General features: G+C 42.5%; 1 protein-coding gene across 4 annotated transcripts; it reads left to right on the top strand.

The window, feature by feature from the left end:
- Nucleotides 1-257: 257 nt before the first annotated feature.
- On the top strand, nucleotides 258-15508 carry LOC123113552 (uncharacterized). 4 transcript variants are annotated; one of them, XM_044534829.1, is made up of 7 exons: nucleotides 258-776; nucleotides 1067-2124; nucleotides 2342-4478; nucleotides 4615-4683; nucleotides 6079-6406; nucleotides 12932-15052; nucleotides 15163-15508. In XM_044534829.1, coding segments are annotated over exons 2-7 (5691 nt in total). In that variant the 5' UTR covers nucleotides 258-776; nucleotides 1067-1089; the 3' UTR covers nucleotides 15164-15508. The 4 variants fall into 4 exon arrangements, with proteins under 4 accessions (XP_044390764.1, XP_044390762.1, XP_044390763.1 ...); XM_044534828.1 differs by having other exon boundaries at nucleotides 259-776; nucleotides 1072-2124; nucleotides 4603-4683; XM_044534826.1 differs by having other exon boundaries at nucleotides 260-776; nucleotides 4603-4683.
- Nucleotides 15509-15713: the final 205 nt, after the last annotated feature.

Here is a 15713-nt window from a genome sequence, read left to right as displayed (position 1 = left end):
ATTTTTCCGCGAACTGTAAACGCGTTTTGCGGGTCGCTCTTATGCGGGGTCTGCTGGAGATTGCTCTAACTATGTTTGTTTCTATGGGGCTGTTTGGTTTGCAGCCCTCGTCCGCCACGCCAAAATATTGGCCGCCACGAACTCGCCAATAAATTGGACGCAGAATGAACGGGGGAAGTGAATGAGCCTGGGGCAAGCCAATTAATTGGTACTGATCCAAACAGGTGCTGGTGCTCAGGTCAACGCCAATATTTTGGCGTGGCGGACGAGGGCTGCAAACCAAACAGCGCCTGAAATCTCAACACTTGAACAGCGAGATTCATCAACTAGCCTGTTCGCACCAAGCCATTCCATTCTCGATCTACACTAGCAGGAACAACAAATCCGCTTCCCGCTGCTCCGCACACCTCGCACGGACAGCTCCGCAAGGACGGCATCGGAGACAGTACTAGCATTTTAATAATAATCTATGCAGAATTTTCTATTCGTTTTGGCTCGAGCCTCTAGTGACCAGTACTACAGTACTAGACGCCCTCCTAGTCCTAGAAGACGGAAAGGACGCCGGGGCGCTGTGCTGTGGGTTGCTGCGAGTTCGAAGTCAACGAGGGCTTGTTTGTTCGATCTGGGCGCATCTGCTGGTTCGCCGGGGCGGGGGGCATCCCCCTTTGCTCCAACCATCCAATCCAAGTAAACATCAGAGGCATCGGCTCGTCTTGCAGCACCAAGATCTTTCTACAACCAGAAGCCAGGAGCTAATTTCTATCCTTAGATCCAAGGTAAGCTATATATCTCGATCTATCGCTTTCTCTAATTCCCTGCACCGGCTCATTTTCTGCGTGAGATTTTACTGCCATTTGTTTCGAGATCCGATGATTAGACTGGACTTGGTTACTCGGAGCATAACATTTGGATTCTAGATCCACCTTTATCTGAGGAAGGGCTAAGATCCAGATTAGAGATTACTCGGAGCACATTGCTTGCTGAGAATGCATAATATATTTCCGTGTTCGCTCTACTGCACAATACCAGCCAAGATGACATTTGTTTCGCTATTGGTTTGTCACAGCGCAGGTTACTGAAGCTGTAGCAATGAGAATGGTCCTCCTGGATGCTCTTGCATCCTACGTGGGAAGTATGCTCACAGGGATGGCACAAGAAGGAGTGTGGATGCTGCTCGGTGTCTCGGGCGAGATCGAGAGCATGGAGGACAAGCTCAGGGACCTTAAGAACTTCCTTGCCGATGCCGATCGGCGGAACATCACAGATGAATCAGTTTTGGGCTGGGTTGAAGAACTCAAACGCGCCATGTACGGGGCAACCGACATCCTTGACCTCTGCCAGCTCAAGGCCATGGAAAGCGCTCCATCAGTAGCTAGCCTGGGGTGTTTTAACCCTTTGCTCCTCTGTACAAGGAATCCTTTGCATGCCCGCGACATTGGCACCCGTATCAAGGTCCTGAACAGGAAGCTTGATGATATCAGCGAGCGTGGTGCTAAAGGCTTCTATCTTGGTTTATCTAAGGACCGTGGAGGTAGGATGCACGCCTATCATTGCCACGCACGCGAGACATGTGGGTTGCTTGACCGGTCGCATGTTGTTGGGGAGAAGATCGAAGAAGACACAAAAGCATTAGTGGCCAAGATCATACAAACAAGAAACGAGGTCAACAACAAAATCGCGGTGCTCGCCGTCCTAGGTGTCTGTGGGGTTGGCAAGACCACCCTCGCGCAGATGGTCTTTCACGACGAGGCCATCCAAGGTGAGTTTGACATGATGATATGGCTGAGCGTCAACAAGGACTTCAATGGGGTTGAGCTGCTAAGGGCCGCAATCAATCTTGCCGGGGGAGTACACACAGGTCATGGAGAGATGTCTGTGCTCTGGCCAATCCTTACCGCTGCCTTGACAGGGAAGAAGGTCCTGCTGGTGATGGATGATGTTTGGAACCATGCAGCATGGGAGGATGTGCTCGAAAGACCATTTGTTCTGGCTGCTGCTCAAGGTAGTCGAGTGCTCATTACCACGAGAAATGAAAGAGTTGCCCAAGCGATGGGAGCCGAGCATCCGTATCACCGTGTCAATAAATTAGGTCCAGAAGATGCCTGGTCATTACTAAAGAAACAGGTCCGTAACAAATCCAAATTATCATTTTAGCTTTAGCCGATTCATACATCTTGCTTACAGGCCATGGTTGAATTCATTACTAGTGACAAATCAGCGTGTGCCACTTAGTTCTTATTCAACCAGTAACCACTCAGTAAACAAAATCTAATACAAAATGGCACTAGCTAGCAGGTCCAGAGTGTTCCTTATTATCTCTATTGGTTTAAACTGCTTGCAGGTAGCGACCAGTGAGACAGATGAATCTGAGATTGATAAGCTAAAGGATATTGGATTGCAGATTACAGCAAAATGTGGTGGTTTGCCACTTGCTGTTAAAGTGATGGGAGGATTGTTGTGTCAGAAGGACAGAAAATGGCGTGAGTGGGAGATGGTTCTGGATGACTGTACTCCAAGATGTCAATTGCACGAGGAGCTAAACCACTCAGTGTACTTAAGCTATGAAGAGCTGTCTCCTTGTATGAAACAGTGCTTTCTGTTCTACTCATTTCTCCATACAAATACAGTGTTCTATGAGAATGACATTGTTGGCATGTGGATTAGTGAAGGTTTTATTTACGGAAACTCAGAAGATTTGGAAGATTTAGGAAGTAAGTGCTATAGCGAGCTTATACTGAGGAACCTTATAGAGCCAGATGCAAGGTACACTAGTCAACGGGTTTGCAACATGAATGATGTTGTTCGCTCATTTGCTCACTTCGTTTGTAGACATGAAGCACTAGTAGCTCACATTGGAGAAGCATATGCCACTAGGTATCTTAATTGCCAAAATTTTATTCGGCTGTCTCTGCAAAGCGATGGATCAGAATCAGATATGTTGGTATGGAGTCTTCTACAAGGACAGAAATCATTGAGAACACTAATATCAATTGGCCAGATAAAGCATCAACTTGGTGATTCATTGATTAGCTTTCCAAGTCTACGGGCCCTACATATAGAATCCGCAAATGCTGCTGCACTGGTTGAATCTTTGTGTCTACTTAAGCACCTGAGGTATTTGTCTGTAGCACACACTGATGTATCTAGTCTTCCAGAAAACATCAACACGATGAAATTCTTGCAGCATATTAACCTCCAGGGCTGTGAAAGTTTTGAGAAACTTCCTGATAGCATTATAAAGCTAGAGCAGCTGAGGTATCTAAACCTTAATGACACAGGTATAAATGTTATACCTCGGGGTTTTCGTGGTCTAATAAATTTGAGGAAATTATATGGGTTTCCAGCCCATATGGATGGCGACTGGTGTAGTCTTGAAGAGTTGAGGCCTCTTTCCCAGTTAAGAGAAATTGGATTGAAGGGTTTGGAGAATGTAGCTGCTACCTTGTTTGCCGCAAAGGCCAGGCTTGGTGAGAAGGTGCATCTTACCTACTTGAAGTTAGAGCGCACCAGCAGATCGGGAGGTGATGAGTTGGTTAAGGAAGGAAGAGGTGCCTTTCAGGATGAAGAACAACAAATTGAGAAGGTGTTTGATGAGCTCTACCCACCACCGGTCCTAAGTATTCTTGACATCCAAGGATACTTTGGTCTGCAGCTCCCATTTTGGATGAGAACAGAGGACCGTCTTAAGAACCTGGTTGTTCTGACGATGGAAGATTTGGCTTGCTGCACCCAGCTTCCATGTTGCTTGAGTCAGCTTCCCTATTTAAAGGTCCTTAAGATTGAACGAGCCCCAGCCATCAGCAGTGTTGGGCCTGAATTCTTTGGAGTTTCCGAACATCATAACCAGACGGTGACTATGTTTCCCCGTTTGCATGAACTGGTCTTCTCTGGAATGGTGAAGTGGGAGGAGTGGGTGTGGGAGGAACAGTTAAATGCCATGCCCGCCCTGGAGGAGCTTCTGGTCGATAGCTGCAAACTGAGGAGCTTTCCTCCTGGCCTTGCCTTCCACGCAAGGGCTTTGAAACGATTGGTTATTACCGCGGCTCTAAACCTCAACTCTCTTGATAGTTTTGCTTCTGTTGTTGAGCTTCATGTGTATTTCAGTCCAAAGCTGACAAGTATAGCTAATCTCCATGAGCTGCAAAAGCTCACAATCATTTTCTGCCCAAAGCTGGAGACATTGATTGGTGTTCCTGCAATCCGAAGACTTGTGCTGGAGGATTATGACATGGAAACACTCCCGAGATACCTTCAAGATGTAGGGAACCTGAGCCTTTTGCAGCTAGACTGCAGCCTAGAGCTTCTCACGTCCATAGCCATGGGGCAACCTGGACCAGAGTGGAAAAAGTACAGCCATGTCAAGCATGTCAAGGCATATGCGCATGATGGAGACAATCAAAGGGAATGGTATGTGTTATACACAAAAGATCCCTACAAATTCGAGACGAACATCAGCCAACGCTCTTCCAAACTGGAAGGTAACTAATATGCGTCACTGATTGCTCATTTGATTTTATTTGTTCTTTCCATGTTCTTGTAATTCGGTCTATTTAAAATTATCTTCTATTTTTTTTACTTTTCCTTGACTGACTCTGGCAATAGCTGTTGGCAAAGGTGAAGACAAGCTTATTGGCAGAGAGGCAGAACAACTTCTTGGCATAGACAGCTCGAGTGGCTCAGCAGGTAGTTTATTAAATCACCCATACGTTCTAGGCGTCGGTTGTCCATTTTCTCTATCTATCTACGTGTCCCTGTGAAACAATCTTTATATCTAGAATGCCATAATCTCTCGGTGCTCATGATTCCAGTGAGTCGGCAAGTAGTTAATTATACTAATCCATAAAAAATCCAGTTATTTATTTATGTGACATTTTTGGTACACACACACTAATATGGACCTTAATTTAATCATCTCTTACCCAATGGCTAGGCTATCAATAACTATAAAATGTTAGTGATTCATCAATTCATTGCTTGAAGTTCTCGTAAATTTCAGACACCTTCCCAAGTCTTTGGATCGGCATCTAACCATGCTCATAGCTTCATACACATCTCATCCCATATAGTCTGCATACTAAAACTGGAATACATCTTAGTAAAATTGCACTATCTCAATACTATAATTTCATTGTAAATGCTGTGCAATTTTAGATGACTGAGATTTACAACTTTTTCTAAAAAAATCAGGCAACTGGAACTTAAGAAAATTAAAAAAAATAACAAATATGAATTTTACATGTCGCACCGACAACAAATATGGAAAGGAACTATTAGGCAAATTTAATGGATTCCAATTTTTATCCACCTTTTTCCACACTCCAAGTTTCTCCCTTATGCTGCGCGCGACACAAAGCTGCCGAACTCAAGCAACATATTTTTGGTGCAATAGTAATTGCAGGCCCACAAAATGCATGGTCCACTCCATCTCTTCCTCGATGCACTTTGTTTACATGCAACTTATTCTTTTTCACCATAACTAGTTGAGATGTAGTTCCATCTATGACGTGCCTGTATTAGTCAGTTTTTTCTGAGGAGTTCGGTTCAGGATCTAGTTGCATCTACGTCCTGTATCAGTCACTTTTTCTGTGGATTCATACAGATCAGTAGATTTTTTTAGAGGAAGTCTAGTAGAATTTACTTGCAATACTTACATTCATCAATCTTAAGAAATGTCACTAATGTCATTATTCAGCAAACATGTAGCTAATATATTTGAAGCACAAAGAACATGAATATCTATGGATTTACTTTCCTTGTCATTGGTGACACATATGCCGATAATACATGTAAATTTCAAGCAAAGGAAAGAGGACTATTTTTCTTAATTCTTGAACAGTTGTGTGCTAGAAAAGGTAAAAGAAGTCCTGGTTGACCTGTTTACCATATACATTCTAGTCGTTGAGAAAATTGCAACATAATAAATAGATCTATTAAAAACCATTTTTTCGTTTGTGACACACAGGACAACCAATTACTTGCTATAAGTAGAGAGCTCTAGTCTTGCTTTCTTTCCTTCTCCACGTGCAATTGTTAATCCGAACTTATCTTTGACTGTTAGTTTTTTCTTTACTACCACAGTCAGCGAAGATAACCGAGAACTTGTTGGAATTGAAAATCCATGTCAATATCTAATCAAATTGCTGACGCATGGTGATGAGGAAGAACTAAAAATGGTCTCCATTTGTGGAACTGGAGGTTTGGGTAAAACGACAGTTGCCCATGCAGTTTATAGGAAGATTGCAAATGAGTTTAAATATAAAGTTTTTGTTGACATGCCCTGTAATCTTGACATAAAAGTGATCATTGGAACCATATGTGCTGAAGTTGGTTGTCCTCGTCCCAAGTTTGAAGAATGTTGTGTTCAGCAACTAGTCGACCGACTCAAAATATTCTTTGAAGGGAAAAGGTGTGTTCTCTATCTTTTATGCTATGCACGAATATCATACGGAAACCAACATTCAAAGAAAACTTCTTGGAAACCATGTTTGAAAGTTCCAAAAAAAATGAAAAAAAAGGTGGGATGTTAAGAGGAGGATGTTCTTTTTGAGATGTTAAATTGAACAATGAATAACGACGTTGCTGTTTGGACTATTCAATGCTGATTTTTTTTCATAGCTCACATATCGTAATGTGTTTGAACTTGAAATTTAGCATGGCAATAGAACATCGCCCTCTTAACATCTCGTCTATTTTTGAGATTTTTATGAAACTTCAAAACATCATTTTCGCGTGGTTTTCACCGGTTTTCACTGAATGTTGGTTTCCATATGATATTTTCCCACCGCTCTAGCAGTCACAGCGTTGATATTTTTAGCGGTAGCAAACCAAAGATTACATAACCTTTAGCAGATTGCAACTTCTATTCAGCAACATAAGCTATAGAGTAGATTAGTGTGAAAGTCATCTTCTGCTCATGAACTCATTTGAGCTCATGATGAACAGTAAAATCACAAAAAAATGTTTTTTTCCAAAAAAAATCTGTTTTTTTTTGTGATGAACTTTGACAGATGTTTTAAGAGTGCAAAATTTCATCATGAAATGACATACGTGGAAGTCGTGACAAATAAAATAAAATCAGCACTTCAAAATGCTTTAAAAAATAACACTTTTGAAGCATCAATTTTGTTTTTTTGCTACGACTTCCATGAATTTCATTCTTGGATGAAATTTTGTGCACTGAAACAATTTTCAAAATTTGCCCCAGAAAAATTTCAGAATTGTTTGATTTTTTTTCCATTTTATTGGATTTTACTGTTCACCTGAGCTCATTTGAGCTCGAGCTCCGAAACTCTGAGTCCAAATTAGTGCCCTTTCTAAAAAAGAAGACTATATTAGTGTCATGCCTGTGTATTGCTGCGCTAAATGTTAACATGGTATAATCTATTTAGCGAGTATAAAACAAAAAATATGAGTGATTTTCATAGCTATGTGTTTTCAACTTTGCATAAAGTTGAGTTACTATTGTTTGGTTTTGATCTGCCGGCTAAACTATGGCGGTGGAGAAAGTTGGCAAAACCAACTTGACTAAGTGAGTGCCCTGATTGGGGCCAAAGACTCGACAGAGACCCAACTGATAGGTGGGTCTATTCTACAAACGTCTACAAGCACTTCTGAAGCTCCAGTAGAGAGCAAGTAAACTTCAATCTTAACAAACAATTGCACGTGATTTTTGAACACTGTTTTTGAGATAATTTTTGAACCTTTTATCGGAACGACGTGTATGATACGCCGTTGGAAAGGTATGGATTAAGGGGGGAAAATCACGTAGAACACTTTTGAGATTCGTTACGGTTTAAAATTAATTTCGAAAAGGATGCGGTGCTCGTCAAGTGGCATAAAGCGTATTTTCATGAAATTTTTCAAACCTCTTGTCGTAATGATGCAAATGATACACCATTGAAAGTTATTTACTATACGGAACTTTTCCACGTAGAACACTTCCTAATTATTTATCATTTAAGAGACATTTTAAAAATGAGATCCATGGGCACTAGCACCCTTGACATATTTTTATAGGAGAAGCCCACCCGGGTGAGGCGCCACAAATTCGCTCCCGACGGGAGTTGAACCGTGGCCGCAGGGTTTGCCACCGCGTCCCTTGCCACTAGGCTACAGTCTAGTCCTCATTTAAGTGACATTTTGATAATAGTGAAAAATGGACGTCGTTTTTTTGCTGCATCAAAATCCAACTTGTGAACTGCACTAGACAGGACTGCGCGAGATATACAAGTGAATTGCAACGGTTGAGTGCAGTTCTTGTGTGTGTGTGTGGGGGGGGGGTTTAACTTCGGCATGGAAACAAAGTGGACTGCATAACTTTTTTATTTAACGCGCCTGGACTGTCGGGACGACATGTGTGAACTGCGTTTAGTTTTTCTAATTTTGTTTGTTTCTTACATTCTTTGCAATAGTTTTTTTTCAAATGTGCACTGTCGTAGTTCGCCGAGTTAACTATTCTTTTATTGTTACTAATATAAAATTATTTGCAACCAGGAGGTACCTGGAATGTAGAAAAAATAACCTTCAAGCAAACTTTTAAATTACAATCTGGTCCCCTTGCGATGCTATTGCACGGTAAAACACTTCAACAAGCGCTACAGGGTGCTGATGTTCATCCTCCTTTTGCACCCTGCTGCCAGTGCAACTCTTGAGTTGTAGGTCGCGTCGAGTTCCGTCGTCACCGGGTGCTCCATGGTTGCCGGTGGCTAACGGAGGATGCAACGGTGGAAGTCGTTGGATAGGGGCTCTCTGGGTTCATGCATCGCCTGTGGTCGCAACCGTGGTGTACTAGGTCCAGTGGCGATACGGTCTACCGGGGGTGGTCCATGGACCGGGAAGCCTGATACTAGGCCGGCCTCAAGTCCTGGCGGTGGTTCCGTCCTAGCATGTAGTTCAAGGGCCCGACTCGAAGGAGAAGCATTATCTTGGCGTGTACGTCAAGATGCCTCTTGTCGATAGGTCAGTTAGGATCTTCGTAAACCCAAGCCCACATCCTCTTTATAAAGAGAGGCTAGGGTTAGCTCGAGACATTTGTTCCATTATACATACACCTTAGTAGTCATCATCATCATCCACTTGTAACACCGGTGCTCCCATATCAATCCACAAGAAAGTGGGACATATGGTATTACCTCAACCATGAACAACGGGTCATCGGGCCTAACAAGGCCTCTGAAAGTGCAACTATCCCTAGGTGGTTTTGGTAATTCATAACAACATATAGCTCATTGAGCTAATGCTATTCCAAGACTATTATTTCAGGAAAGCTCAATGAATGGCATGGCATGGATGATGAAAGTGGATCCCTCAAAGTACTAATGACAAAGGATTGGCTCAAGCTCAAAAGCTCAAGACTCTTCATTTTATATTTTAGTGATCCAAGATCACATCGAGTCTATAGGAAAAGCCAATACTATCAAGGAGGGATGAGGTGTTGCTTAATGAGCCTCTTGCTTCATGTGCTTGGTGATATGCTCCAAAATCCCTCAGCTACTTTCTCACATCCACAAATGACCTAAACCTAAAGCCAAAATCGGTCACACCGATTCTTTCTATCCGGCGCCACCGAGTTCAAATGTCATAGCCACTGCCACAAACCCTAGGCAAACTGGTCCTACCGATAGGGATCTCGGTCTCATCGAGATGGGATTGTAATCTCTCTGTTTCCCTTCGTAACGTTTCGGTCTAACCGAAGTGAGCGATCGGTCCCACCGAGATTGCAATGTAAACTCTCTGTTTCCCTTTTGTAACATTTTGGTCTCACCAAAAAGAGCAAATCGGTCCCACCAAGGTTACCTGACCAACTCTCTGGAAAGCTTATTACCAAAATCGGTCTCACTGAGTTTGTGTAATCGGTCTTACCGAGATTACGTTATGCCCTAACCCTAACCGAATCGGTCTTACCGAGTTGCATGTCAGTCCCACCGAAAATCCTAATGGTCACTAGGTTTACTAAATCGGTCCGACCGAGTCTGTTGAATCGGTCCCATCGAGTTTGGTAAATTGTGTGTAACGGTTAGTTTTTGTGTGGAGGCTATATATACCCCTCCACCTCCTCTTCATTCGTGGAGAGAGCCATCAGAACAAACCTACACTTCCAACTTACCATTTCTAAGAGAGAACACCTACTCATGTGTTGAGGTCAAGATATTCTATTCCTACCATATGAATCTTGATCTCTAGCCTTCCCCAAGTTGCTTTCCACTCAAATCTTCTTTCCACCAGATCCAAATCCTATGAGAGAGAGTTGAGTGTTGGGGAGACTATCATTTGAAGCACAAGAGCAAGGAGTTCATCATCAACGCACCATTTGTTACTTCTTGGAGAGTGGTGTCTCCTAGATTGGCTAGGTGTCACTTGGGAGCCTCCGACAAGATTGTGGAGTTGAACCAAGGAGTTTGTAAGGGCAAGGAGATCGCCTACTTCGTGAAGATCTACCGCTAGTGAGGCAAGTCCTTCGTGGGCGACGGCCATGGTGGGATAGACAAGGTTGCTTCTTCGTGGACCCTTCGTGGGTGGAGCCCTCCGTGGACTCGCGCAACCGTTACCCTTCGTGGGTTGAAGTCTCCATCAACGTGGATGTACGATAGCACCATCTATCGGAACCACGCCAAAAACATCCGTGTCTCCAATTGCGTTTGAATCCTCCAAACCCTTCCCTTTACTTTCTTGCAAGTTGCATGCTTTAATTTCCGCTGCCTATATACACTTTGCATGCTTGCATTAATTGTGTGATGATTGCTTAACTTTTTCTAAGATAGCTAAAATCTGCCAAACTCTAAAATTGGGAAAAGGTTAAGTTTTTAATTGGTCAAGTAGTCTAATCACCCCCCCTTAGACATACTTCAAGGTCCTACAGCCTCCTACCTGGATGATCGACTTTTGTGTCCTGAACCGGCGGCGGCTAACTTCGGTGAAGACGGGACGAAGCTGGCTGTCGGATGGCCCCATGTGGGCTCTTGTAGGCATCGATGGATTTTTCTATGGTTCGCGTACAATCACTATAGAAGGCTTGGAACTTCCAAATGGCCCCTTGAGAGGGGCTCTTGGTCGCATCGGTGACCTTGTTGTTGGTGGCTAGCATGCTATCCTATGCTCCTCGTATACGGGGGCATGTCCAGTTGCGTGTTGATGTCTATGTCCTTGAGCTTCGAAGTGAAAACTCTAGGTCTGACTTGCACTGGTTGTACCTGGCAATGGTGGTGTTCCACATCCTGTTGTTGGAGGCATTCTCTTTAGTTTTCTTAGACTTCCTCGTTGGAGTGAAAAGCCAAGATCTAGCCTCCGTGGGTCATTCCCTTAAGAGGTGTTGTTGTTGAAGCACATTTCACACAGTCCGGGTGCTATCATCGGTGCTGGTTGATGATGGTTGCTACATGTTGTAGTGTGCTTCAACATGACTTTTTGAGGTCACATTTTCTGTGTATTTTCTTTCTTTGTGTGCTGGGTGCATCCTAGTCATGCAGAAGGTCGGGTGTGTGCTCATTTTGTTTGTTCCCCCTTGATGCAACAACATTTTGAGTCAATAAAGCTCCCTTTATCGGAAAATGATGGTCTGCATACGGACTCACATCGCAGCTATTGACCAGTGTTGATCATTACTCAATCCCAACTATCCATGAACAAATCCTTGTTGTCAATGTGACATTGACCAACTTCCGGTCGACCATGAATGCAACAACCAACATATAAGCGTCAAAGCGGAGATTATTGTGGAAGGCGTGATTGTAAATTAAACTTTGTTAATTAGGACTTGGTGGTCTACAAAACATCAACAATCCTACTAGGAGTGTAATTCATACTCTCTTTAGAGGACAAGTGGGAATATGGTGTGACCATATAGAGCGCTACCAAAGCAATCAAGCAAAAATAAGAGACTGTTAGAAACAGATTGCTTAGCAAGGAGAATGCAAGGGTCCTACAAGTGTGAGCGAGCGACAATCTATCATACACCTTTGTGTTACGGATGCAGAATTGCGTTTTGGCACTCTATGAGATTCATCTAATTATGATAGGGTGGTCATCTATGCTGATTTGACAAGGGTGGTCATCTTTCCTTAGTCATCATGCCTGAAAAGAATAACAAAAAAAAAACTATGTATTGCTCTCAAATGCGGCATCCCCTTGGAGTGACTTCCGAGGAAAGACACCTCTAATGTTCCAAGTGCTCACTACACAAGTTCTCCCGGTTTCGCTCCTTCAAGTTTTGCAACCGCTCATAGGAGCACCACGCCATACAGCCCGCCGAAGATTACTCACTTTCGCATAATCCATATTTTCACGGACATGCCTATATCCAAAGTTTAGGAAGTTTGACGGGCATGGAGTATCTACACCCGAGCTCAAATGCTCCCCCATGAACAGTTAAATCAACAAAAAATAGTAAAAAAAACCTGCATTTTTTTTGTGGCAAACTTTGACAAATGTTTTGTATGCTTGCAAAATTTCAGCACGAAATAACATTCGTGGAAGTCGTGGCAAAAAAAAAAACAATGTTCCAAAAATGCTAGTTTTGGAAATATTTTGAGTGCTGATTTTTTTTCCATGCCTTCCACGAATGTCGTTTCGTACTGAAATTTTGCAAGCATACAAAACAATTGTCAAAGTTTACCACAAAAAAGTTCAGAATTTTTTTGATATTTTTACAATTTTTTGATTTTACTGTTCATGAGGGAACATTTGAGCTCGGGAGCAGAATAGGACTTTCAAAGTTTGACTACATATATTGTAAGACGTAGCATATTTTCTTTTGACTCAAAGAGGGTGGTGATCGTATGATAAGAAGCGAGTCATGTTGGAGTTTTATCGTACCATTATAGGTTCTTTTCCTCCTTTTGTGTTTTTTTAAAGGATCCTTTTGTGTTTGTTATTTGATAATACATATATAGTTATATATTTGCATGCTCATGCCTGTCAAATGCCATATCAACAGGTACTTGATCGTTTTTGATGGCTTGTCGACCACATCAGTATGGGATCAAATTCTGCCTGCACTGAAAGATAATAGACATGGAAGTAGAATAATTATTACAACCCGGAATGTCAGTATTGCTGAACATGTTGGTGGCCTTTATCGTCTGCCACTTCTTTCTTGCGACGACTCGAACATGTTATTCTTCCGAAGAACATTATTTGGCAGTAAAGATGATTGTCCTTCTCAATTTAGAGAATTGTCTGAGAAAATGTTGAGTAGATGTGGACAGTTACCATTAGCCATCACTGTCATAACTGATTTGCTGCCTAAAGATAGGGTGTTGGAGGAATGGCAAAAGGTGTGTGATTCTATTGAAAGGGGTAACGGTATGGAGAATATCAGAAGAGTTCTAAAACACAGTTATGATGATCTACCTCCAGATCTCCAGAGATGCTTGTTGTGTCTAAGTATTTTCCCAGAGGGCTATGAGATTGGAAGAGATAGTTTGGTGCAGAGATGGATATCTGAAAATTTAATATGTGGGGAGCATGGACAGAACTTGCAGGAACTGGGTGAGAGTTATTTTTCTGAACTCGTAAATTCTAACCTGATCCAACCGATAGAATTTGACGGTTCTGGAAGGGATCTGGTTTACCGTGTACCTGTAACAACTCTTGATCTTATTGTTGATTTGTCTATTCGCGAGAACTTTGTTACTATATTACCTAGCCTACAACGAACAGATCTCCCAAGCGAGGTACAACGGTTATCTCTCCGAGGCAGCAATGAGCATGATGAGCTAAAAGCAATCAAGAACATTGACCAAGTGAGTTCACTCTCCCTCTTTAATGGTGCTGGTCCGATGCAGCCACTTTCAAAGTTTCGAGGGCTGCAAGTGTTACATTTACAGGAATGTGACTCTGTGAAGAATGAAGGTGATTCTGTGAAGAATGAACGAGATTCTGTGAAGAATGAAGGTGTTTCTGTGAAGAATGAACGAGATTCTGTGAAGAATGAACATCTTAACGGTCTTGAGAGTTTAGACAAGCTGAGGTACCTGGTTCTAGGCAGCAGTCTTATTACTGAGATCCCCAAAATGATCGGGAAACTACGCCATCTGCAGATACTGGATTTGACGGCAACTCGTGTAAAAGAGCTGCCATCCAGCATTGTTAAGCTTACGAAATTGCGGCGGCTGCTTATTAACAGATCCACAGAAGTACCAGATAAGATTATTGGGAAACTAGAAGCTCTAGAAGAACTGGTGGACATTGATATCTCCAAGTCTCTAAATATTCTGCAAGAGATTGGTACCATGCCAGAACTGAGGGTGCTCAGCATTGCCTTGTGGTCGTGGGATGAGCATCATACCACACTTCTCTCCGAGATTATTTGCAAACTGGCTATGAAGAAACTCAGACATCTCTCTATCTGCTCTTGCTGTTTACTAGATTTGAAGTCAGATTTACAGCCAGTTCTCCAACTTGAAAAGCTTGAGATACAGGGCAGCATATTCGACAAATTACCAACATGGATTAACAGACTCACCCATCTCCGCTCCTTGTCCATCGAGATCTACTCCTTGGAAAAGAATGCTCTTGAAGTACTTGGAAAATTAGAGAATCTTCTTTTCCTATCCCTTGTTGCAAAGAGGATCGCAGGAGAAAAGCTAGTGATTGTTAAAAATACATTCTGTACCCTGCAGACTTTTCTTCTGTTCAATCATGCCATGGCGATAGAGTTCGAACAAGGAGCTATGGAGAAACTTCAAAGGCTTAAGTTAACGCTGCAGGCATCACTGACAAAGACGGATGATCTTTGTTTAGGCCTGGATACTCTCTCTTCACTTCAGCATGTCCATGTTGAAATTATCTGCTTCAGTGCCACGGATGGGGCTGTGAAGGCAGCTGAGACTGCAATCGAGAGCATGATTGGAAATAACCCTGGTAAGCCTAGACTTGAAATGAAAAGAATTGAGGAGAAATATATGACAGAAGACAAAAAGAAAGAAGCAGACTCTGAAATCAAGGGAGAAGATGAAGATCAAGAATCACTCTGCCTGGCAAAGCAGGAAGAAAAGACTGTTACATCAAAGAAGAAGAGCAGGAGGGCAAGGAAGAAGAACAAGAGGCATCACTAGTGAGGACTTCATTTCCCCATGCAAATCTGATTCCTGAAATCCAATCTGTTTTTTTTTTTGGTCCTGATCATATACATTTAACACACCATTTTTCTTGTTTGCTTGTTAGGAAACAATGAATATCGGTGCCTTCACCTACCTGGGTGTGGACTTCCATTTTTATTTTTGTTTGTGTTCTGTATTTGCTTCCGTTTGCTCGTGAATTCATGAACTATCACCAGCAGGGTGCCATGTGCACAACATCAGAACTTTATAATCTGTAATAGGACAAGTCATCTCGGTACTTAAAAACCGCCGCATCGTGGTGCTGCCAGTTTTTTTGCCCCATAGCCCAAATCCGGGTGGTGGGTTTTTCTGGCGGTACGGTGCTTACAACTCTCTGTCTAATTTCTTGTTGTTCATTTATTGCCGTTGTGAAATATAATGAAGAATGAGGGAAACCTTGTTCGAGAATCTATCTTTTTTCTATGGTGCTTCCTGCATGTTGCTACCTGCTAGTAGATAGCTGGAGTGATGGATGAAAGCTTCAGTGCAGTGCTTTTAAACTCTGGTTGGCGCATGGATTTTTATTATTTTTTCATTCTGTATTTATTTTATCATTCTAGTTTGTCATAATGGAGCTTTGTGTTGTGCTTTTTGTTGGTAGACTGACTGCTCTTA

The sequence above is a fragment of the Triticum aestivum genome, chromosome 5B, assembly GCF_018294505.1.
Source record: "Triticum aestivum cultivar Chinese Spring chromosome 5B, IWGSC CS RefSeq v2.1, whole genome shotgun sequence".
NCBI lineage: Eukaryota > Viridiplantae > Streptophyta > Magnoliopsida > Poales > Poaceae > Triticum > Triticum aestivum.
The sequence above is the reverse complement of the archived record's forward strand: the minus strand, read 5'-3'. Positions and strand labels throughout refer to the sequence as shown.

Coding starts and splice junctions, on each gene's coding strand:
- LOC123113552 (XM_044534827.1), top strand. CDS start 1,090: ATGAGAATGGTCCTCCTGGATGCTCTTGCATCCTACGTGGGAAGTATG. Junction 2,125..2,341: donor GGTCATTACTAAAGAAACAG/GTCCGTAACAAA, acceptor AACTGCTTGCAG/GTAGCGACCAGTGAGACAGA. Junction 6,407..12,931: donor ATATTCTTTGAAGGGAAAAG/GTGTGTTCTCTA, acceptor CCATATCAACAG/GTACTTGATCGTTTTTGATG.